The 24,577-nt window shown below is 43.0% G+C and overlaps 1 protein-coding gene across 19 annotated transcripts in view; it reads right to left on the bottom strand.

Moving 5' to 3' along the window:
• Window positions 1-24,577, bottom strand: part of PPFIBP2 (PPFIA binding protein 2) — a 145,011-nt gene that overhangs the window by 39,930 nt on the left and 80,504 nt on the right. For 8 of the 19 annotated variants that reach the window (XM_055355327.2, XM_031007646.3, XM_055355326.2 and 5 more), the window contains 3 exons: window positions 23,095-23,187; window positions 18,770-18,883; window positions 6,162-6,293 (listed from right to left, as the gene is read on the bottom strand). In XM_055355327.2, coding sequence (XP_055211302.1) covers window positions 6,162-6,293; window positions 18,770-18,883; window positions 23,095-23,187 — 339 coding nt within the window. Of the gene's footprint in view, window positions 1-6,161; window positions 6,294-6,832; window positions 6,881-10,538; window positions 12,503-18,769; window positions 18,884-19,069; window positions 19,292-23,094; window positions 23,188-24,577 lie in introns of those variants that run through there. The other 11 variants (XM_055355323.2, XM_055355324.2, XM_055355325.2 and 8 more) reach the window with 6 other exon arrangements.

Genomic DNA, 24,577 nt, shown 5'->3' with positions numbered 1-24,577 from the left:
ACAAGATTATCTCAAGCAACGTTTTTGCAACACTTCACTGAAATGTGGATTTACCTGGTCTACCACAAGACACATTCCCGGCCAAACCGATAAGGCCAATCTGACGAGACTCACTCCTTGAGGACACAGATCCCTACTTTGTCTCCTCCGTTCTTGCAAACCATCATAGAGTTGGCCCCAAACTCAACAGACTAAAATTTATTGAATCTATCAAACTTTTGCCATTTTGAAAATCAAGAAGGAAATGGTTCATTTCCAGTTTTCTAGCAACTCATTTGATTTTCCTGACTCCTTAAAATTAACTTATAGCAAGCACTTTGGGGGACTATTGTCCTAAATTTTTTTTATCTGTCAGAGGCATCCATGGAATCAAGTCCATTTTTTCTTTTTCTTATTAAGAACATAACTGTGTGTGGGTGTTTGTGTGTGTGTGTATGTGTGTGTATGGCTTTGTGTTGTCCTCAGCATTGTCCTTTAGTTTCAGATGTCCCCTTCCTGACACTGGTCATGCAGGTGCACTTTTGTCTTCAGCATATGTCCTTTCTGCCTTTTGTAGAAGCCCCTCTGAAAACTACTTCCTTTCAAGAGACCTCTAAACTCTTCCTTTTTATTGGTATTATCTGTGAGATTGCACAGTCAGAATTATATTTAAGTAGTTCAATATTCTTGGGTCTTCCTCTTTTCGAGAGTTCCCCATCCATTTTATTTTTAAATTGTCAGAGTTATGATTTACCCAAGTCTACAGTGCATGTCTGTTTATGCCTAGTTTTTCCATGCTCACTCTCGTGAACATTCAAATAACAATGACCACTTTCTCTCAAGGTACCTATCACTTTTACTTCATAAACCAGTTTCTCCTTTTGCTTCAATGTTGGAGCTAGAAAGGCAGTTTTCCTAGTTTTGTCTTCTACCCTCTGAGTAGAGTGAAAGCAAGTGAGAAAAACAAACAAGTAAACATTCAAATGCTTCAGAATTCAGCTGGGAGATATTTAGGAGCTAACAAATAGGTTGCTGCTCCCCTCCCTCCATTACTGCCCCTTCTGTGCATCAGTCAGTTTGGAGACCTGCATCAGGAACACATCTATTTTCATCCCTCTGCTCAGTGTGTGGTGTACCCAAAACTTCTGGGCTACTCTGCCTTAATTCTCCTGAGCCATGTGTTGTCATTGTTTTCTGGTATGTCTGTCCTCAGGCTTGGCATTTCAACTTAGCTTTATAATTCTTTTTTTTTTTTTTTTTTTTTTTGAGATGGAGTCTCACTCTGTCTCCCAGGCTGGAGTGCAGTGGCACGATCTCGGCTCACTGCAACCTCCACCTCCCAGGTTCAAGCAATTCTCATGTCTCAGTCTCCCAAGTAGCTGGACTACAAGTGTGTACCACCATGCCTGGCTAATTTTTGTATGTTTTAGTGGAGATGGGGTTTCACTATGTTGGCCAGGCTGGCCTCAAACTCCTGACCTCAAGTGATCCAGTCTCCTCAGCCTCCCAAAGTACTGGGATTACAGGCGTGAGCCACCACACCTGGCCTAGCTTCATAATTCTTTATCTCCAGGGCTGGCCCATCTCCTAACAGGTCTGTTTCCCTCCCATAAAGCAGACCCTTTTGTAGCTCTGTTCCATTCTGGGTTCCACATCATGATGTCTAGGTGGCATTTATGAGGTTATAATTGCTGTCCAGTGTTTTAACCTCAGCTCACTTTGTTTTTTAATCACACTTTGCCAACCATTAAAGTTCTTCTTTATGGTTCTTTTCTATGTGAAACGACTGGGCACCTCCCATAATCACAGTTGTTTCCAATTCCACCTTACCTGTTAATCTTGTACACAATTTTACTTAGTTCTTTCTTTTTTCAGGCTCAGTTTATATACATTACATTGCTCATGGGAATATAACCTCTATGTTCTAGAGAGGGCAATTTGGAAATATCTGTCAAAATTTCAAGTTCATGTACTCCTTGACCCATAAATTCCACATCAATATCTTTACATATATACAAGATTATTCACTACAGCATTATTTGTAATAGCAGAAACTTGGAAACCACCTAAATGTCCACTGAGAGACGACTGATTAAATAAATTAGGCTATTGTTGGATGGTAGAACAATATGCAGACATAGATATGAATGAGGAAGTTTTAAAAAAACATACTTGGCGTAAAAAGAACTCCAAGACTGCTAAATTTAAAAAGAAAGGTCTAGAATAGTGTACATTTGTATAAAAATGAGGGAAAGTGTGTGTGTCTGTGTGTATCCACAAGAATGTACTTGTCCACACATAATATAACTCTGGACGGATACAAACTGATGGCACTGGTTCCTGACTGCTGACTGGAGGACAGGTGTTGAAAGAGACCTTTTGCTATATACCCTTTTGAACACTTGATTTTTGAATTGTGGGAGTATATTTCCTATATTGATGCAAATGAGTAAATAAAGAAAATAAAAACAAGAATTAAAAAACTCTCCTATTAGGCCAGCTCATCTCTGAGCAAACACAATCTTCCCAGATCTCACTCTGTATTCCAAGTCCATCATTCTGTTGCCTCGGTTCAGAAATCAGAATCCCTTTCTCCCAGGGTCCTAACCACAAGAAAGAAGAAATGATGGCCTCATCACTTGTGCTGTGAGATGTTTCCATTTTCTGCAGGAAATCCTAAAGATTCTTCCCTGTTCTCTTCTTGCTCACGTGTACCCCTGATCAGTTGGGCTGACTCCCCTTCCTAGCATATCTGGGGTCCCTGCTCCCTTCTTAACAGGCTGCTCTGATAGCTATTCACAGAACCCTCTAGTTGCCACAGTGGGGTCCAACCGCAGGTTGCTGGCACCCCCACAGCATGGAGAAGCCAGATTTCTTTCTTGGGGAAGGCCCATCTGAGCAACATGCCTTTGCAATGCTTTGATCTGTGTCCACACAGAGGTTTTCCTTTACCTCTGGATCTCTTTCTTTCATGCTTCATCCTCTTGATTTTGGTATTTACTTTCCATGTCAATCACTCTTCTGTAGTCCTGCTTTTCAGGAATACGTCTAATTCACCCAATCTTCAGTACCCTCATATGACCCTGAACCATTGCAAAAGGCTGATGAGAAAAGGTAAACAGGAAACCCAGTATTCACCCACATCTCATCTGGGCCACTACTCACTCTTGAGCAAGGCTGGCCATCAAGGAACCTGCGCCTGAAAGTCCCTAGGTCTTACAGAATGACTGTCGGTAATCATTTCCACAACTTAAAACAAGCAGCAAGATGCTGGCTTGGGCTGTGATCAGAATCAGAGCAGAAGGAGCAGTGTGAACTAAAATTAGAACTAGAACTAAAACCAAGTGATACAACTGAGACTAATTTCTAGTGACATTGTGGTGGCAATGCTCTTGCCACCAGCATTCTCTTCTTTTCATTAAAACATAAAACAGAATTTGAGGATAAAGCCTGAACTAAGCTGAGAAACTTTATTTCAGATCTGGCTATCTCATACCTGAGGGGGAAAAAAAAAAAGAATCCTGCCTTTTCCAAACCACACACAATGAGCCCTTAGGCTAAATACATTCACTGGAAAAAACAGCAGCAGTATAGTATGGGAAGCAGCGTTCCCTTTATTCATGCAATTACAACCTCTGGTGACCTTAGCAAAATGTCTCACTCAAAATAAACATCTCCATGCACATGACAATAGAGCAGCTTAAGCAGTACCCTGTGGTTTTAAACCCCTGGTTGCTCCAGACACTCACAAATAGAGGTAGAAGTTCTGTGCATACCAGCAAAGATCATGTGCAATTACAAGAATGAGGAATTTGTTTCAGGTCATGTGGCTGCTCACTGATTATCACAGGTTTGAACAGCCTACAGAATTCCTCCACGTGGAAACCTAATATTTGTACTAGCAACTGGGAAGGGCTGTTATCTGGGAGGATTGAGGCCAGACACTCAGGGTCTACGTCGCCTTATGTATGAACAGACCGATGAAAAACAAAAACAAAAAACTCAGATTTAAAAATAGTCCTTCAGAAAAGAAAGAAAAAAGCAAACAGTAAAATGACTGCATTAGTGCTTCTTGTCCCAGAAGTGGGAGCTCTCCTTCCTTTCTGATGTCCCTGTTAAGGGACTGCATCATCCTAGCTTGGTGCTAACTCTGTACACTTCCACACACGGGTTGACTTTCATATTCACACCTCCCACCCCTCATGCACGGATCCCTGCGGTGACTGGTGTAGAACCAGGTATATGACCCAAATTGGCCCAATGAGATGCAATCTTGAGGCTTTTGCTGGAACCTTTGAGAAAGCACCTCTTTGACTGCCGAAGTTGCCTGGCTGGCAGGATATCATTCCGGAGCTACTGATGGCTATCTCTGTCACCACCTGGGGAGAACCTTCTTGAGAATAAGGCTAAAACAGAACCAAGTGATACAACTGAGACTAATTTCTAGTGACACTGTGAGATTACCTGGATCTAGTCATATTGTATTCTTTCAAATGCTAGACTTTTCAAGTTATGTGACATAGGTCTCTCTCCTCCCTTTTTCTCTTAAGTGACTTTGAGTTGAGTGTCTGCCACTTTAAGCCTTCTCACAGAGTTTATGGAATTCTGCCCCCAAAGTCCTAATGTGTGTTCACATACAATTGTGCAGGTTGAAACATTGGTAAAATACTTCAAACCAGAAGAAAATTCAGTTACTTCTCCCTGAACATTTAATTCAACTAACACTTCACACAGATTAGCTTTCAGGCTGTATAAACTTTGCAATATGTAAATAATGTATCTATGTCTACATTTTCATTTCCAACATGCTTAACAATACTATCAGTAAGTGATCAATAAAAGCTAACTATTACTATGCTAGGGGTTCCACATACATTGTCTCATTCACTCCTCAGAATAACCAAAGAAATTGGAAGTATTACTGCCTCCATCTTACAGAAGAAACAGGTCTGGGAAGTTAAATTACTTGACCAAGATCACAAAGCCACTGAGCTCAGTTTAAAGCCAGGAGATCTGATTCATCAGCCTGGACTCTTAGTCAATACAAGCTACTGTTCTCAGCTTATTGGGGATATCTTCTTTTGGCAACTGTACTTCTAATTAATGAACATGTTCTCAAAAGCAATGCAAGGAACATGCTCACACATTAGAAATATTCTAATCACCAGTGTGTTTACTCAGCAAACATGGCAGATATCAGTATGCACTAATGCTGGCACTTATCAGAAGGGAACAATATCCATCTTTAGCCTAAACGAAGGAAGGAGATGAAGACATACCACGTACTGACAAAATGCCAAATACTATGACAGGTACTTAACTTTCATGATTTTATTTGGACTTTACCACACAGTTATCCATTTTAACCAGATAAAGAAATTGAAGTTCAGAAAGATTAAGTAGCCAGCTTGAAGTTCATAGAACTTCATAAGCAGTTAGGTCAGTAAATGAGCAAGGTGTTTCTAAACCTAAAACCTATCTTCTTTCATATCTCTCATTGCTAGGTGTGAATATAAGAACTTAAAGGTAGAGGCACAGGAAGACGGTTATCTAAGGTTAAAACAGGCCGCCTGCTCTCAAAGGAGCTCTGAGTGTAAAATTCTCTAAACATTTATTTAAAAAAGAGTCTAGCATGTTCCAGTCAATGGCATACAAAGACTGAAAAACAAAATTAGGAAAACATTCTCTAAGAGAAGGCCTGCACATGGCATGCTCCATAAGACCCATCAGGAGAAGAGAAACACATAACCCGAGGTTCCATCTGGGTCAGTGAAACGCACGTCAAGAAACGTTTCCAGACTCCTTGGATCCAGTGTCAATGGCCTAGTGGGAGGCTGACTTCATTCCGGTACGTCGTCATTTCCTTGGTTCTCACAGAAGACATCTTGTGTCCCTCCACATTTTGTCTTATTCTTCCCCAACTATTGCTTCTCTTTCCATCCTTGTCAGCAGTTTGAGGGCAGATAAAGCCTTAGAGCCAAAACTAGGTGGTTTGGATATTGCTGAAATTTGCAGCCACAGCAAAACCTGATAACTTGGTATTAACAGATCACTGCATCTCTAGTGTATAGATATTTCTGGCACCCAATAGCTTCCAGGCTAGGAGTTGACCAGATGGCCTAAATTCACATTATGACAGCCTTCCCAGGTCTGAGCTTAGGACAGTACACACTCACCCTTACCTCTGCTTTTCTCTGCTTCTCCTCCTGCTCTCTCTGCTCCTTCTCCATGCCAACCAGCTTGAGCTTCAGCTCAGACACTTCAGTCATCAGATCGAGCTTCTGGGTCTCAAGAGATGTGCGGCTTAGCAGCTCCTGCAAGCAAAAACAGATCTCGAAATCAGAAACCACTATGGCAATAAGAACAGCTCTGGCTTCATCTACAGCACATAAGGCAACACCTAAGTTGTGTGTTCAACAACACAGAATTGAGACTGCTACATGAGAGTCACAGGCCTGTTATGGATGGGCCTGGGCTGATGCTGGGCTACTCAGGGATAGCGTACCCCCAATACCACCCACCGTGCTTTGACAGACAAGGTGAGCTACATTTCTCAAATGTGTTTGCCCATAGAGACCATTATTCATTATTTCCATGTAGAGAAAAGTGAACGGATACTTTCAAAGAACGAAATTTCTCAATTTTTTAAAAGACAAAGCAGTAGGTCCTCGCTTAAGTTAACAACATATTTTTTTCAAAGCCAAAATTTCTAGATCACTTTCTGGGCTCAACCAATGCTCAGCCCAGTTTTCAACATGTTCCAATACAAGACTTCACTGCAATGAACCCAGACAGGAGCTAGAACACAAAGTAGATGTTCAAAGAGTGTTGAATGATTACATAGGAATCTTACGTGAGATGGATCTTTCCTGGGCTGTTCCAAAATTACAATCTGGCCACTCTGGAATGTAAATAAGAAGATTGTTCTTTCCCAATTGTGAAGACAGACCAGGGAGGTTATTACTAGTCCTGCCATCACTAGAACAGTAGCAGACTATAACCAAATAACCCAGGTCTTTGACGACAAACCTGTCACTAATAAAAACACTTCATAAGCATAAACAAGGTAAAAAATAAAGATGATAGGCAAGACACCCACTCAGAAGTAATATGAATTATAAAGGACCTCAAAAATCAGGAGCATTTCCTAAAGTCCAGGGCAACATATTTTTCCATTGGCAAAGGGCAATGTCCTATGAGGTCCAAAATCCCGGCACATGGTAGACACTGGCTACAAAGGTTGTGGCAAGGAGAATAGACACAGCAACCAGGAAAGCAATGGGCCAAATGAACAGAAGGAAAATATACGATATCCTGCCATGGTCTGAACATTTTGTATCATCTTGGGCAACCCAAGCTCAGCACAAGAATGGTAATCTCAACACTCTGACCCAAACACTATGAGGTCACAGATTTGGAACCGTCCTCAGATTATGAATCAAACCACACGGGACAGAAATTTTTGACTTGGAATACATGATTCCCCAGGCCAACAGCCTGGGAAACAGCCTACCTGGGAAAGGTAGGCAACAAACTGTTCATCTGCTAGTCTGAGGGGATGGGTATCTCTCTTGAAGCCCAGCAACTCAGCATAATGAGCTCCCCGAGCTCTGGGGTAAGGAGGCCAGCTCTTCCTGGGCCAGCCAGACTGGAAGCTGGCTCACAAGGCAGAGGTGGAGCACTGCAGCCAGAGCACAGGCTACTTGGCCACTAGGAGTCAGCCAGGTGAGTGCATCCAATGCAACGGAGAACTGAAATTTGTTGAGTGCCTCTTCTGTACCAGAGACTGCTGGTGCTTTTGTATACATCTTCTTAATAAACCCTCCAAATGAGTTGGCAGTAAATATTATCCCAATTTTACAGATGAGGAAACAGGCCAAGAGAGAGTATATAAATCTTTTGGCCAAGGACACAAGCCAATCAGCAGCAGAGTTATTTTGTTTGTTTGTTTGTTTGTTTTTTTGAGACAGCGTTTCGCTCTTTTTGCCCAGGCCGGAGTGCAATGGCACGATCTCGGCTCACCACAAACTCCACCTCCCAGGTTCAAGCGATTCTCCTGCCTCAGCCTCCCGAGTAGCCGGGATTACAGGCGCATGCCACCACGCCCAGCTAATTTTGTATTTTTAGTAGAGATGGGGTTTCACCATGTTGGCCAGGCTGGTCTTGAACTCCTGATCTCCAGTAATTCACCCGCCTCAGTCTCCCAAAGTGCTGGGATTATAGGCGTCAACCATCACACCCAGCAAGCAGAGTTAGTGTTCAAACAAAAGTCTGTTTGACTCCAGAATTCATTTTAGTCTATTGTATCACTGTTTCCCAAACAGAGAAAGAAGTCCAAGCATTTTAAGAGACATTTAAAAAAATATGCTAAAATAGGCAATCAACAAATATTCAGTGAGCCCAGGAAATGTCCACTCAAATTGCCAAGATTTCATTGAGCACATACTACCTATTAGGGCCTAGTGCTAAGGCTATGCAGGCCACAAAGGGCCTTAAGCAGTTCTTCCCTGAGTGTGAGGGCACATAAAATAAGTTATCTGAGTCTCTGAGTCTTGAGTACATGACTATCTTAAGATGTAATCATCCCCCACACCACCTACTCTCTTACCCTTCTTTCCTTTCCCTACCTCCCTCTCTTCCTTTATTACCTCATTCTCTAGTTCTCCATCCTTCTGCCTACCTACCTTATTCCCAAAATGTGTTTAGGCAGTTTGCAAAATAGATATTTCAAATTAAAAAATAAATCATAAAAATTAAAGCAGGTAGGAAAATAAGTTAAAGTCAGAGTTAGTAGAAAATCTATGCCATAAACTTCTATAAACAGCTAGAGATGGACTATAATGTACATGTGAGCTTCCCAGCTGCCAATGCAAAGGGGAAAAGGAACAAGTGCACAGGTCAAGGTCCACAAGAAAATGTCTTCAGACTACTGAGATCTCAGGGAAAAAAAAAATCCCCCATGAGGCTTCATTCTTTTATTCAACAAATATGTTTTTAAATACCTACCAGATGCCAGTGCCTAGATACATGACAATTACTAATAAAACAAAGCCCCTGTTGAGTACTTGAACACCTTACGATGATGCTCAGCCTGGGCACAGTGGCTCATGCCCAGCACTTTGGGAGGCTGAGGTGGGTGGATCATTTGAGCCCCAGGAGTTTGAGATCAGCCTAGGCAACATAGTGGAACCCTGCCTCTACAAAAAATACATACGCAAAAAAAAATTAGCACCCGTGGTGGCATGGGCCTGTAGTTCCAGCTACTTGAGAGGCTGAGGTGAGAGGATTGATTGAACCTGGGAGGTTGAGGCTGCAGTGAGCTGTGATCATGCCACAGTGCTCCAGCCTAGGCGGCAGTGAGACCCTGTCTTAAAAAAAAAAAAAAAAAAAGGCCGGGCGCGGTGGCTCACGCCTGTAATCCCAGCACTTTGGGAGGCCGAGGCGGGCGGATCACGAGGTCAGGAGATCGAGACCATCCTGACTAACACGGTGAAATCCCGTCTCTACTAAAAATACAAAAAATTAGCCAGGTATGGTGGTGGGCACCTGTAGTCCCAGCTACTGGGGAGGCTGAGGCAGGAGAATGGCATGAACCTGGGAGGCAGAGCTTGCAGTTAGCCGAGATCGTGCCACTGCACTCCAGCCTGGGCGACACAGTGAGACTCTGTCTCAAAAAAAAAAAAAAAAATTCATGCAGTTTTGTCTTCTGATCAGCATTCAAAATACTGCTTTGATGTGATTTTTTAAAGTTTCATAATGTATCTCTTTTGCAAGCTAAGAGTCTACTCTGCTTCCATCATTGCCAAAATCCCTATTTTAACTACCAGGTTGTGATTAGTCATACCAATGGTTCCAGCTGATGAAGACAACATTTTCAAGAGTTCCAACAGCCATTCCAATTGGTCATGCCAGTGTTTGAATTAGTCACACTAACATTCCAAACAGACATTCACAGTTGGACACACTAACATTTTAATTAGAAGCCTGAGGTTGCTTAATTTCATATAGTTCACTAATAATAGAACATTTACTTATTCTCTTCTAGTTTATATCTATTAGCATGTGCTTCTACCCTTCATGATCATCTTCCCCTTGCCCCTGTCATAATTACTGTTTTGGTCCCTAAACTCAAAATCAGCCTTCAACAAACTTATCCCAGTCCAGCTCTACTTCCCCATCTCCAGATCCAGCAAGGCCCGTAGCCACTATTATGAACTGTGATCTCTAAAATGTGTGCTTTAATAGGAGTTAACTTATCCTACATCCTCAATTGCTCCTTCTACTTCCAACATAAAGTGAATCTTGTTTTTTCAACAATATTACACATTCTTCCCAGTCATTTCAATTGGAGACCACTCAGCTTCCACCAACCCAACTTATAGAACACTGTGCTCCCTATTCCAGGGCTGCTGCCAAGCCAGTATTTTGCCCCCCGACCATCTGCACCTATCCTCCTATTCTAAGGCAGTGCTCTTCACTTATACCACATTCTCCCCAAACCGAAGGAACCAACCCACTTCCTTCAGGCTTTTGACTTGATCAACAGCTTTTCCACCTACTTTAGGCGCACTCCGTCTCCTCAGTAGCTTCCACATCCTTGTTATTAACTTTTCCATTCAGTATCCACTCTGGCTTCACATTCTTTGACCTCAGCTCCAATAGGCTTTGCTTTCCATTTCGTTCAGCTTCTCAGCAGCACAGTCACCACTTGGATCTCATGTGTATCCAGAATGTGTTTGCTTTGCTTCTAAAATCTTCAGCTCTGAAATTCTCTCCTCTGGCCACAATCTTCTGACCTTTCATCTGTCCCACTTGCTCACTCAACCTCTTACTTCTTCTGTGGCCACTAGTTACTTAGTAACTCTATTTTCCTGGTTTATCAACTTCCTTGAAGCAACATTGTTCTCCTTATCAACTCTGTACCTTGAGGTGAGTCATTTCAATTGTATTCATACCACAGCAGAAAATCCTCATGGGATCTCATCCCTGTAACAGGCCTCATGTGCATTTGTTAGTCTTTTGTCGTGATTCCACTCTCCACAGCTTAAAAATTGCTAGTGAAAGGCAATTAATGATGCCAGTTGGTTTCTGTATAAATTTATGCTATCTAATTACAGCTGATCTTCCAATACTGCCTGGCAAAACTTGTGTTTGTCTCTGGCTGACTCCTTTCAGGAACTGTTCCAAGTCTTTTCTGTTTTGCTCAAGCCCTAAACCCCTACCATGTCTCCCTCTTCTCCTCAAATAATCTCTCCTCATATTTGCTGAAAAGATGAAATGCATCTGTTCATTGAATGTAAGTTCTATTTCAAAGTTTCCTAGCATCATCTCTCATTCATATATCTTAAATCCCTGTCTTAGAAACAGCAAGCCCATAGTTCCTTTCCAAGGATAAACTGCCACAATTGCACATTGCCATCTTTTCTGCAGGGTTCTTTCAGCTTTGAAAACTGTTCCCTAGCTCAGAATACTTCCAGGTACACATAAAAAGTACCCATCAAAGGATACAATGCTTCCAGAATTTGCTCCTGAATTGCCCCTGACTGACCTTCCCATTTCTGGCTATTTCTCAGTCTCCTGACGCTTCATACATTCCCATACAACTTGATAAACCTTACGGTAACTTCCTGGTCAACCAGCAGCCTTTGGCTCTGTTCTCTGAGTTCTGGTCCTGTTTCTCCCTCCAGCTGGTAACTCAGAATGGCTCTTGCTCACATGGTCCTGGACTCTCCCTCACTTCTGTACTGCCTTTGAGTAAGTTCCCACCAAGCTCTGTGGTACTCTAGGTTAGGGCCATCAATCATCTACTCTGGCAGGCATTTAATCTCTCCCTCACCATCAGCTCCCATTCCTCAGGCTATAAACATTATCAAATTTCTGACATTCTAAAGAAACTACCGTCTTGACCTTGCCCTCAAAGCTACCACCATCAACTCCCATGTCCTCTTGCTGGACAAATGCATGGGTGTGGGTGTGTGTGTGTGTGGATGGGTGGGTGAGTAGGTGTGTGTGTGGCGTGTGTGTATGGGTGGGTGAGTAGGTGTGTGGTGTGTGTGTTGTATGGGTGGGTGAGTAGGTGTGTGGAGGGTGTGTATGTGTGTATGGGTGGGTGAGTAGGTATGGGGGGTGTGTGTGTGCATGTATGGGTGGGTGAGTAGGTGGGTGGGTGTGGGTCCATGTGCGTGTATGTGTGTGTCACTCCTCAACAAGATTTCTGCCTGCCTGAGCCTGGCTTCTCCCTTCACCAACTAGGGCACAGAAATAGTCCTGGAACCAATGTACAAACTTTGAGATGAAGCTTGCATTTCTCAGATCTTAACTGTCTCACCCTTTATCGACTCAATGTAAGGTACTCCTAGCCACCCCAATCTTCCTTGCTCTAGGTTTTCCTGACCTTTCTTTTTTCTTCTCCATTTTCTTTGCTGGCTGCCTTTATTCTGTCAATCCTGTAAGGAAAACATTCTTGGAGCCCTTATTCTCATTCTCACACAAGACTGGAGTCAACTCTGATCCAGGCTGTCTGCAGCACCCACATCCTCGCCAGGCAACGCTTGCCCCCTGCTGAAGGCTTCCTGACCTTCAGGGTGGAATCCTGCTGGAGTCATGCAGCTACCGCAGTATATGGGGAGGGAGTTGAGGGGAGGCAGCGAGCTGAGGATAAGGGGCAAAGGCTTCACAGGCATCATTCTGCTTCTGCTCCCAATTGTTCGAAGGTTCCCTGTGCAAATAAGGAGGGAGGTGGTCTGGGGGAGGGTGGTTTGTTTTACTTACTGTGATGGACCATGAAACTGGGTAATAAAGGTTTAGAAAAAAAATCAATGGACAAAACTGCCACTAACCTTTTCAGAAGGACAAATACTTCTTCTAAGAGATGAAAGTTTATATCTCGGAGCAACTCATCATTTCCTTTTTCCAAAACTCAGGCTCTGACTAAAGCTGAAAAAAAGAATTTGCCTTTCAACCTATTCTCTCCTTAAAGGGCCACATCTTGAAGCAATTACCTCCATCTTTAAGTGTGGAATATGACCCAGGGTGTTACCGACCAATGACAGAGGACTGCAGCCAGACTGGCAACCTGAAACCAGAATGAAAGAGTGGGCCATGGAAAGGCATGAAAGGAAAAATAAGTCTCTTTGCCCTTTGAAGTAAAAGGCCCAGGTCTTGCAGGGAAGTCTCTTTCATGAGTAACACTGTGCAGAGAAGAGGTGCTTGTAGTCAACTCGAGTTTGAGGCCAGGCTCAGTCCTCACTAACTCAATCATCTCTCTGAACCTCACTCTCATCTGTAAAATGGAGTTAAAGTATCTACTTTGCCCTGTAGTCTGGATACCCAACATCACATGGGATAAGCATGAAGAAACTCATTAGCTCATAAATCCCCAGAGGGAATTTTGGGGAATATTTGAAAAATTCCTGTTTTCTTCACTTCTGAATCACTGTGTTACCCACCTCAGACAGATTTGTGTTCCCACCGGAACATGTACACAGCTCTGTTTAATATTCTCTTTGAGATAGAAATACCTGCTTAAAGGCTCTCCTGGGAAGTTTACCAGCCATCTACTAGGCCTGTGTCTTAGGCTCAGTGTCTTGACTCACTGTGTGATAGCTCATGCTTAATAACACTGGAATAACTTAACTATAACTCTGAGAAGTAAGAGGTGGGCAATACAGAGTCCATATTGTCATCCTCATTCTCTACTAATAAGAAAACAGGTACACTGACTTTCCCAGATCAATAGCAAATAGCAAATCTATAGAAACCCATATCCATGAACTCTTAATCCCCTATATTTGTCACTCCCCAACCTCACCTAAAAGTCAAAAAAATGAAGTTGCCTAAATCCTGAAGCTCTGGGTCGGTAGGGAGGATAGAAATAGAGGCTGGTGTTGTCCAAGGTTTCCCAAAAGCAGGATTATGCCCTTACTTGCTCCCCACAGTGCTCCCTTTCCCTGTGTTGTTTTGACATTGAACATTGTTTCTGTTTACATTGATTATATCTGTAAATGGCCAGTCTCTGGAAAATGCTCCATTTGACCACCAGCTCCATGTAAAACCTCTTATCCACTGAGTAGCATCAGCTTCTTCCTCCTCCAGAGAAGGGTCAGTGATCAGAGGCAGAGGAGCTTATTGTGCAGGAACCTACTAGACCCCAGTGAGCTCACAGTGGCTACTTTAGAAAACGCCACCACAGGCCTCAATTATATCACAGACCAGGGAAACCCTCCCCATGATACAGAGATTTTTGTTGCCAGCATAGTTTGAGGCAGTCACAAGAACATCGCTGGTCCATGCCTGAAACCCTAGTGTACAATTCTGGGCCCTGGCCTCTGATAGCCTCAGTGTGCAGCTGAGCAATGCCTTGATCTGCTTAAGGACCAAAGAGGCAGAGCCCAGCACTGTGAGTTCTATTTTCAGGCTCAGACAATACCAGACCAGTGAAAACTGACTCAGACTGTCCCTCCCTTAAAGATCCTTTTGAGAAATGTCTCTTCTTTTTTTTTTTTTTTTTTTTTTTTTGAGTTTCATTCTTGTTGCCCAGGTTGGAGTGCAATGGCGTGATCTTGGCTCACTGCAACCTCCGTCTCTCAGGTTCCAGCGATTCTCCTGACTCAGCCTCCCAAGTAGCTGGGATTACAGGTATGTACCACCACACCTGTCTAATTTTGTATTTTTAGTAGAGACGGGGTTTCACCATGTTGATCAGGCTGTTCTCGAACTCCTGACCTCAGGTTATCCGTCCACCTCGGCCTCCCAAAGTGCTGGGATTACAGGCGTGAGCCACAGCGCCTGGCCGAGAAATGCCTCTTCTTAATGGGGAAAGTTTCCTGGGCAATCCAGACATGCTCAGTGAGTCTAAGACCACATCTGACTAGGTGCTTCCATAGGCAGTCCTGAGAGATGCTTGTAGCTGTCTATGTAGACAGCTACAAGGTATGTCTATATGTGTATGTCTACAGCTATGAGATGCTTGTAGCTGTCTGCTTGTAGCAGTCCTGAGAGATGCTTGTAACTATCATGTTCCCTTCCCATCCCACATCCTGCCGTGGGCTGCAAAACAGAAACATTATTTTGCCCTGAAAAGTGTTCATAATCTAGGTGGGCTCATGTGGACCTGCCCCTTTGCTGGCTCTGGTTGGTTCTGATTTGCCTGTCTAACCCCAAGAGAGGTCTTCTTGCTCTTTCTGGAGGCTGGATGAGTTCATGTGCAGACAAAAACAGATGGGAGTTGGGAGGTCAGCCCTGAGCAGCGACAGACTGAGGATGTTGTGGTTGGGGATACAGTGAGTATATTGTTCATGAACTAGGTAGGGAACTAACTCCTCACCCTCTTATGATCCTGGAGGAAGGTTGACATTGGTCAGGAGAGCAGCATGGAGAAAGACAGCTCAATGGGGTTCTTGGAGCCCCTTTAAGCACAAGGTTTGGGCTATCCTCATTGATTTGGCTTTCCCCAAGTCCCCCTGGAGTTATTCCAGCCTGTAGAAGGGGCCAAGTCTAGAGCAGAGGTTGCAGATTGGAGGCCTGCAGGCCAGGCTTGACCTATAGGTATGTACTGTATGATTCACACAGCATTTTAAAAAACTTAAATTAGCTGCTAATATTTTAAAAGCAGAGATCTTTAACTCTTTAAATCTGGATTTTGAGTCTCTTGTGAAAAATGAGAATATCTAGCATTACCAGGCCTACATGGGCAGTCAACTGGAGTAGAACAGCAGCTGCTGCCTTCAGACACGATGTCTCCAGCATGCAGGGTTATCAGGAGCAGCAAACCCCGAGGAAGCACCTTATCTACAGGCAGTTAGAAGGGCGCACACTGAGACACTGAAAGGATTTCCTTCAGAGGCTTTGAGCAGCAGGCTCGCCTTGGCTCCAGGCAGGAATGGTTTCTGAGGCTGGCAGAAAGAGGCAATTGTTTGCCTCCATTCTCTGCCTCTAGGCCATGAGTCATTCTTGCTCCTACCACCAGAAGCCAAGGGCCCTGCAGCCCAGGATATCTCAGTCAAATCAGGCAAGTGTTTGCCTGTCCCTAGCTCAGAGAATACACACATACTCCAAGCCAGAGATATTGCATCAGCACTGTGGCGCAAGAATCAAGTGTCTTCACAAACAGCATCAAACAGACTTCAGGAAAGCAATAGCATGTGCGGCCGAACATTCAACTTTGGATTTAGATCTGGGAACTCAAAAGATCTCAAGCTCTGGTGCCACCCAGCCCAGCAAACACGTGAGTGGAAGATGAGGCTCAGATGTGTCCTATGGCTTGAACTCAATTTGTTAAGAAAGGAGCACTGCACACTGCTATCATTTTACCCTTGACAGTTTGAGAGAATACAATGAAAGCTTATGGGCAGAAAAATAACTTGGTCAAGTTCAGGAATCTTTGAAACTCAGAAGTGGCTACCATACTCCAAAATATGCCAGGTTAAGACATCTACCCTCTATGGCACATGGTACCACATGCCCAATACCAAACCCATAGCACACAAGAAAGAGGATTTAGAATAAACGGGCTAAAAAAGGTAATTGAGGCTGGGTGCAGTGGCTCACGCCTGTAATCCCAGCACTTTGGGAGGCCAAGGCGGGTGGATCATGAGATCAGGAGATTGAGACCATCCTGGCTAATATGGTGAAACCCCGTCTCTACTAAAACTACAAAAAAAAAAAAAAAAAATTAGCCGGGCGTGGTGGCAGGCACCCGTAGTCCCAGCTACTTGGGAGGCTAAGGCAGGAGAATGGCGTGAACCCAGGAGGCGGAGCTTGCAGTGAGCCGAGATCGCGCCACCGCACTCCAGCCTGGGCAACTGAGAAAGACTCCGTCTCAAAAAAAAAAAAGTAATTGAGCTTATGACTTTAAAAAAGTCTAAAATGCCATCCATGGGATGATGTTTAGAGGAACTAGGCAGCCTCTCCCCAAGTGGTGCTCGGCATCACAATCAGACTCCTTGACACAGAGACTTTGACAATGGAGCAGAAACACTGTCATAGACAGCCATGTAGAGAAGGCTCAGGGAAGCCAGCACAGGCAGTCAGATAACTCAGGCACTACAATGCAGCATTCTGTTGACCTCTGATTATGTGGTTACTCTCCCAGCATAGCCTTCCTGAAACTCAACCTTCTGACACGTTCCCTTCCGTATTCAAATGTTCTTGCTCTCTTTCTGGATTGTTTACACCATTCCATCATCTTCTTCCCTTATCCTTCTCACCTCAAAACCACACCTTGTGCAGACTTGAAAACACAATCTAGTAGGTTGTTTTCTGCACTCTTTGTGAAAATACTTTCATCATTTGAGATTTTTTTCCATCAGGCTATTTTCTTTCCTGGGTCTTCAAAAGAAAGATTCAATTAAAAAAAAAAAAGCCTCAATTCCTTTTGCTAGTCAGGTTTTTAGGAAATATTATGAACAAGAGAAATGGCACACAACCTAAGTAGAAAATCAAATGGCGCCAAGAATGTGGTAATTTATTAATCAGCAATGAAAAGATAACAAACAAAAGTTCCTGAATCATTGAAACTGGTTTTTATGAAGACATATATATAAAAACACTGACTTACATTTGTATAAAGTTTTTCAAAGGCACTCAAACAAAACTAACAAACACCAGATTAATTCTCATGACATTTGTCATGAGACCAAAGGTAAAATGCAAAGCCTGTGTTCACCAGTATGCTGTCAAGAAACAATCTGAGTCTTACGCTGATCATGACAATTAAAAAAAAAGATGCTAGCGCTTTTGGAGGAAAGATTATAAGTAGTCCTCTAATTGAATCCACTCATTTTAAGGAACAAACTTTTGTTCTTTAAGTAATTGTGAGTACCTTTTATGTGCCAAGTACTATGCCAGGAGTTATAAGGCATACACACATAAACTTCAGTCATTGTTTAATTTTCAAGATAACTTAAAATGTAAGAATGATTTAAGGAAAATTTAAGATTAGATATATTAATACATTTCATTTAAAAACCTAATTCGCTTCTCAACAAATTCTGAAGTTTTGATACAATAAAAATTCAACACCCCTTCCTAAAAAATTGTAGCTCATTATTTATAATACAGTAAAAATATTTAGGAATTGAAAAAAAGTTAAGTCAATTCTGATACTTTTACTAAGAAAATCTATTATAGGTGATAGTAAAGATGACAATACAGCAAAAATTTTAAATGGGAAAAATATAATATTAAGCATACGAAATCTGAGGACTAAATTGCATATCTCTTGTGATTACAGATTTGGAAAGTACATGTACACATAACAAGGACAAAAAGAAAACAAGGAGAAGACATTATTTGAATGGTAGGGAACAGTTAAATATTTTTTTCCATTTTGATATCTATTAAATTATACTAAAAGGTTATTTATATAATATTTTTATTTTAAAAACTATATACAGTAGGAAGAGGCAGAGCGAGATGGGAAAGGGGCATAGAATCAGCTGAGAATTGACTTTCTAAAACTCCAGATGGCACCCACAGGATGAGGGTGAGGCCCCCAGCCGAGCGCTCCCTCACTGCACCAGGTCTGGATAAAGTGCTGTCTGGGAATCTGTCTAACCAGCTCAGCAGGTTATTCATCTCAGGGCAGCCCTTCCCTTCCCTACCCCCTCTGCCACTCTCAACGTTCAGGTTGGTTTCACCTGCTGTATAAACACTGTACAACTGAGCAGCCAATCCCGCCCCCAGGCAGGATGGGAAAGCAGACAGCGAGGGCTGTAGCCTGGGCACACAAAGGGGCTTCAGCACATGAGCTGCTTCAGCACCCAAGGGCCTTCAGCGCACCCGCCCTTACCTGTTGAAGCATCTCTTCAGCAGCATTGAGTTTCACCTGGTGTCCTTCCAGACACACTTCCAGGTCTCGAATCTTCTCTCCCTGGGCTTCTACTTGGTCTGTGAGGACACTCACCTGTTCCAGGAAATAAAGCAATGGTGGAGGACCAGGGATTTGACATGGTGCAGGAAAGCCTCCCCACCGCAGGGGAGCCGTTAAACCTCACCACTGACTCTTACACACAGTGAACAATTTTGATTTTTGCTGAGTGGCAGGTGGAGGAAGTGTCCTGAACGAAGGCAGCTCCAGTTAGATTCTTACCTTACCAGGGAGTCTCGGCCACTGCTCTGATGACATGGGTCACGTTTACTGCTCTTGATAGACTCAAGAGTAAAACACCCAACAGCCACAGGAGCTGCCTCTGGGCTGGACTCCTGCTCCTTTTTCCTCTTCCAGAACAGCCCCGACCTCAAGGCACATCTCAGCTGGCTTGCCAGCACTTCTGCAACCTCATGTGGAAGAGCGTTCCAAACTTCATGGAAACTAACCAATGACCTTACCCCTCTCATAAGGGTGTGAGGACTGCTCACCTATCAGGCGAGTGTTTTGATGCAATTAAGGAATGTGGGCTGTAAAGGGCATGTATTAGCACTGACAAAACTTGGCTCCAGAAAGGTTTTTGTGCTTCACAGGCCAAAACATGACTCTAAGTCATAAATATAGAGAAGCCACATTACACATACGGTGGCAGAAAAAAAGTCATCTTTCTGAAGACCGCTGAGAATCTCTATTAAAAATATTAATTAGTAAAAACTTATTTACAGGAAGTCATTCAAATTATGCCCTAACTATATATTAACAATGGTTTTCATAGCCTTCTCTATTAGCAAACTGCCCCAGGATCCTTTTTCTTTATTAAGAGATGGTTCAAAGCAAGAAGAGAGAGAATGAGTGTCCTCCCCAAAGTGAAGAAATTAACAGTTGATAAACTGAGATCCTTTAGACCTTTTTGGTTAGAGTTGTTGCCATTTACATATAGATTATCCAGAATTATTTCTCAGTCTGAAATGGAATAATAGATGGCGCATGAGTTGATGTGAATTCATTTATGAGTGTTTAAAGAAACTTTCTGAATTATAAAGCGCCTGTTTAAAAAGGAACTAATCTAAATTAATATGCCTACTTTAAGATCTCCATTTTTATTTTCCCAAATGATTAATGAATTATTGAAACATATTCCTGGAGTTGACACATGGTTAACATTCCACTTTTAACCAAAAAAAATGTTTAAAAAAAAAAAAAAACGGGCTCTTTCTATCAACTTGGTCCACCTTACACACAAACCTTTGTGGGTGGGTGTTTATTAATCCCTGTGGCCCAACACTCTCAGCCATCCTGAACTAACTCCACTTTCAAAAGGGCAGGACTCTGGGGGTGGGCTTTGCTCACTGGAATCCAGAGTTTCTGTTTGTGAAGGATGTTTTCTGGTTAATCTTATTATGAGGGTTAAACATTTCTATGGTCTATACCATGCCTTGAGGCCATGTGTTGGTGATACTCGAGGAATCATAGGATCTCTAGCATTCTATAGCTAATTGTTCAGCTCCAGGGGCTTTCTGAACCTCAACGCTGATTCTAAGTATTACAAATGAAGGGATGTAGGAAATCCAGACAAAATACATAAAGGTCCTAAAATGTGACCTTTGTTCACTAAAAACAACTATTTTTGAGACCCTAATAGATGCTAGGCATAATTTTAGGTACTGGAGGATACAGAAGTTAAAAAAAAAAAAAAAAAAAGGATAAAAATCCTTTTCCTAAGGAGTTACATTATAATGAAGATACAAGAGATTTTGGTTTTGCTTTTAACTAATCCTAGAAACAAAGTATTTTGTTATGTGTGATTTGCCTTGTTCTATGAGTAGAACCAGGAAAACTTTCTGGGCCAAGGACTCTAAATTAATTCAGTCTGCCTAAGCTGCTGTGTGCATTAAGCAAGAGGCTCTACCCTGCTGAGAATCTGCCTAACCAGCTCCACTGGGCCACTGCAGAACAGCAGTGATCACTTAACAGACACTCCTGGAGTCTGCCCATAAGCTCCCAGTAGAGTAGAAACCACTAGGGTCAACTTCTGACTTTACTGGCAAGCAGCTTCCCAATTGTGTTAGGATTATTTAAATGGGGATTATTCAAGAATTTGGAATTTTAGAAAACTATGAATGTGAAAGGGAGCATTATTACACAGGACTTTGAAAAATTAAATTGTAATCCTCTCTAAATAGGAATGTGCTATTTCAATCATGAAGGGTCCTGGTTCAAAAGTTTGCAATTTCATACTGTTTGCTGCAAAATCTTACATTGGATACTCTTTCATTAATCATGTCATTGGGATAAGCGTTTCACATTACACATCCCTCAAACATCTGTGCTACAATGTGCTATTCAATCTGGCCCTTGCTACCTTTCTAAAGGCAGCTTGCACCACCCTTTTGAGCACAGACTGCAGGCACAATGGCCACTTGCTGTTCTTCCCACACCCCAAGCACACTCTTGCCTCAGTGTGTGGGCTGGACTGACTGCCTGCTCTGCCTGGAATGCACTTCTCCAGGTATCTGCATGGCTCCCTCCTTGGCTTCCTCCTGTAAAGGAGATCTTCCTTTTACTACACAATCCTCATCCTGCTTTACTTTTTTCCAGAGTTCTTACCAGCACCTGAAATAGTTAATGTATTGGCTTATTGTCAATTCACACTCTCCTTTTTCTTTCTTTTTTTTTTTTTTTTTTTTGAGATGGAGTCTCGCTCTGTTGCCCAGGCTGGAGCGCAGTGATGCGATGTTGGCTCACTGCAACCTCCACCTCCTGGGTTCAATCAATTCTCCTACGTCAGCCTTCCGAGTAGCTGGGATTACAGGCACCCATCACCATGCCTAGCTTATTTTTGTATTTTTAGTAGAGACACGGTTTCACCATGCTGGTCAAGCTGGTCTCCAACTCCTAACCTCAGGTGATTCACCTGCCTCAGCCTCCCAAAGTGCTGGGATCACAGGCATGAGCCACTGCACCTAGCCCACTCTCTCTCTTTCAAATGGAAGATCCACAAGAATGGGAATTTAGTCTGCTTCTTTCACTGCTGTATCCCAGCATCTAAAACCAGCATCTCACAAGTTGTAGATACTCAATTATTTTATAATGAAGAAATCAATGAAGTGAAGAAAAATACAAAACTGGAATGTAAAACTATATATTTGGTATGAGCTCAGTTATTTACAATAGAGGCAAAAGAAAAAACAACAACAACAACACTGGAAAAAAGGCCAAAGTGTTAACCTGCTTCTTCAAATTTTTAGAATTTTAAAGGTTTTTAAAATCATTCATTACCCTTATGTTCATAAAATACAATGAAAGAATAAAATAAATAAGGTAAAAAGAGAAAAAACAAACACACTGCCACCTCATAACCTTAGTGCTCCAAGCTAAAGCCCATAGCCTGGGGTGGGTTCCAGGCCCCGCTCAACCCCTCCCTTCATTCTACCACCAGTCTAACTCATCACCCTTTAAGCTTTTAAGGAGCTGGGATTAGGATACTAGCCTTTATATTTTCCAAATCACCAATTAATATCTGATGCATACCAGACCTTGAGTAAATGCTTGCTAAATCAATTTATATTTTCAAGAGCTAACACAGCAAAGTACTAGACCTGCTTCTTCAACAGTCTTCTTATGAGAATACCTAACTCTATGTCCTACCAAGGCACACAAACTTTCAACAGCGAAAAAGCTCCCTTGATGATCTTTCTCCGTAAAAGGTTTTGGAGCTCCTCTCTTTCAAGCAAGACAGCTATCAGAGGCTTAGCCCCTGTTACCAGCTCCAGGGGACTTGGCATTAAAGTGATCAGTCTAGATCCAGCTTCAGACAATTTGGACTTGATTCATTAGCATTCACCCTTAGGCCTGTATCACCCACAGCTCTGTTTTATTAGTGGCATGAGGATATATCTCCCCTCCCTCGCAAGACTCAGGAGCTTCTGGGGGACAGGGCCCATTTTGTTCATTCTTAGCACCTGGAAATCAGCCTGGTCATGGGGCTGCCAGTGTATAGAAGCGGGTGCTTGGGAGTGCATGACAAATGAATGACTGAATTCACAGCCCCCCTAAGCCAAGTCTAGAGTTAAACTGTCCCCTCAGTTACTTACTGTTTTATTTCAGGAAAAGTCTTTTCTAAAAACATAGGCATTGGAAGGAGAAAAATTCCAACAGAGAAAATCTCTTGTGCTTCCCTTCCACTTAGGGAAAGCTACATAGTAGGAGGTAACAGGATAAGCCAATTCTCACCAAAAAGTACCCACCTGCAATATGAGGGACTCCTTATCCCCTTCTAGACGTGCCAAGCGTTCCTGGTAGGTTTCATTACTAGCAGCACTGTGGTGGTTTACCTGGGACTAAAGAGGACAGAAAAAAAAGAATACACTTAAAAGGTTGGAAAAACATCTTACCAACTTCTAAATGAAATAAGGGATGCATGTAATTTGTGAGGATAGTTTCACTGATTATATGTACAAAACCAATCATCAAAACAGGAAACCACAAGATTTCAAAACTACCATGAGGAGAACCAGATCGCATGCCACTGAAAAGTGCGCCCTGGAAGTTGGCACAACCACCTCCTGGATGACCTCACTCCTGGCTAGGAGGGCCTCTGTGAAACTCTAGGCCCAGCAGTGCTTGACTTGACATGCTGGGTCTTGGTTAGCCAGAGGCACAGCCTCCAGAGGCATGGCGACAATGAGGGTCTGCTCTTTGAGGAGATTGGAGAGCCGGCACCATTCTCCAAGGGACTACATGGGAACAGCTTCTGCACAGATCTTGGTATCTCCTAATTCTCATGCCAGGGTCCCCTGAAGCCAAGGCACACCTTGCTGCATGGAGGCCCATCCTGAACATCACAGTGAGCATGAAGGATGGAGGATGTCAACTACAAGGCCCTTCATTCACACGTCCCTTCCCACCCCAATCCCACCCTCCAATAAGAGCTTTGGTAGCCAGGCTGGCAGATCACATTTCCCCAGTGCTAGAGCTAAGAGAAGCAAGCTAAGACAAAACATCTTGAGAAGAACTTAAATAATAGCCAGAGGGATGCCAGAGCAAAAGCTAAGGAAATTACAGGTAGCCAGAAAGTATAGAAAAGAGAGGAAAGGGAGAGGATGTGAAATGTCAGAGGAGAGGCAGAATCTTACAAATGCCCCAAGCAGAGAAAGGAGGTGTCGCTTTCTTGGGTGTGTCTGACCTGGTTGTGGGCAGACAGGAGAGAAGGAGATAATGTCACCAAGCTGGCCCCAACACCTCCTTCCTCCATGCAAATGGAAGACTGAAATCAGACTGGTCTGCAATAGGCCACCCAGAGGCTTGGCAGTTTGAAAAAGTAGATCTGATTGCTAAATGTGGAACTGAGTATCATACAATCTGAGCTGGTCCAGTGAAATCAGCACTTCAATATTCACGAGGGAGGTGTCTACCACCCTAGAGGAAAGTCTTAATTGTGCAAAGAGGCAGATGTGAGAGACCCAGAGTTGGGCCACCTTGTCCTAGGCCATTTCCCCACATTTCAACTTTTAGCATGGGCTCTCCCACCACCCTCCATGAGAAAAGGCACCTCCTTCCTCCCCTCATCCCACCCCTTCCCAATGCACTGCATAGGTGAGGGAGGCAACAGAGCCATGCCCAGTCCTAGAACAGAAATGTGGACCAAGCATACCGCATTCAAACCCTGGAGTCGCACTAGTGCAAGATTCATTGATTGTTTGTTGAAGGTGCAGCCAGAGGACAGGCCCA

The sequence above is a fragment of the Gorilla gorilla genome, chromosome 9 (assembly GCF_029281585.2).
Source record: "Gorilla gorilla gorilla isolate KB3781 chromosome 9, NHGRI_mGorGor1-v2.1_pri, whole genome shotgun sequence".
Taxonomy (NCBI): domain Eukaryota; kingdom Metazoa; phylum Chordata; class Mammalia; order Primates; family Hominidae; genus Gorilla; species Gorilla gorilla.
The sequence above is the reverse complement of the archived record's forward strand: the minus strand, read 5'-3'. Positions and strand labels throughout refer to the sequence as shown.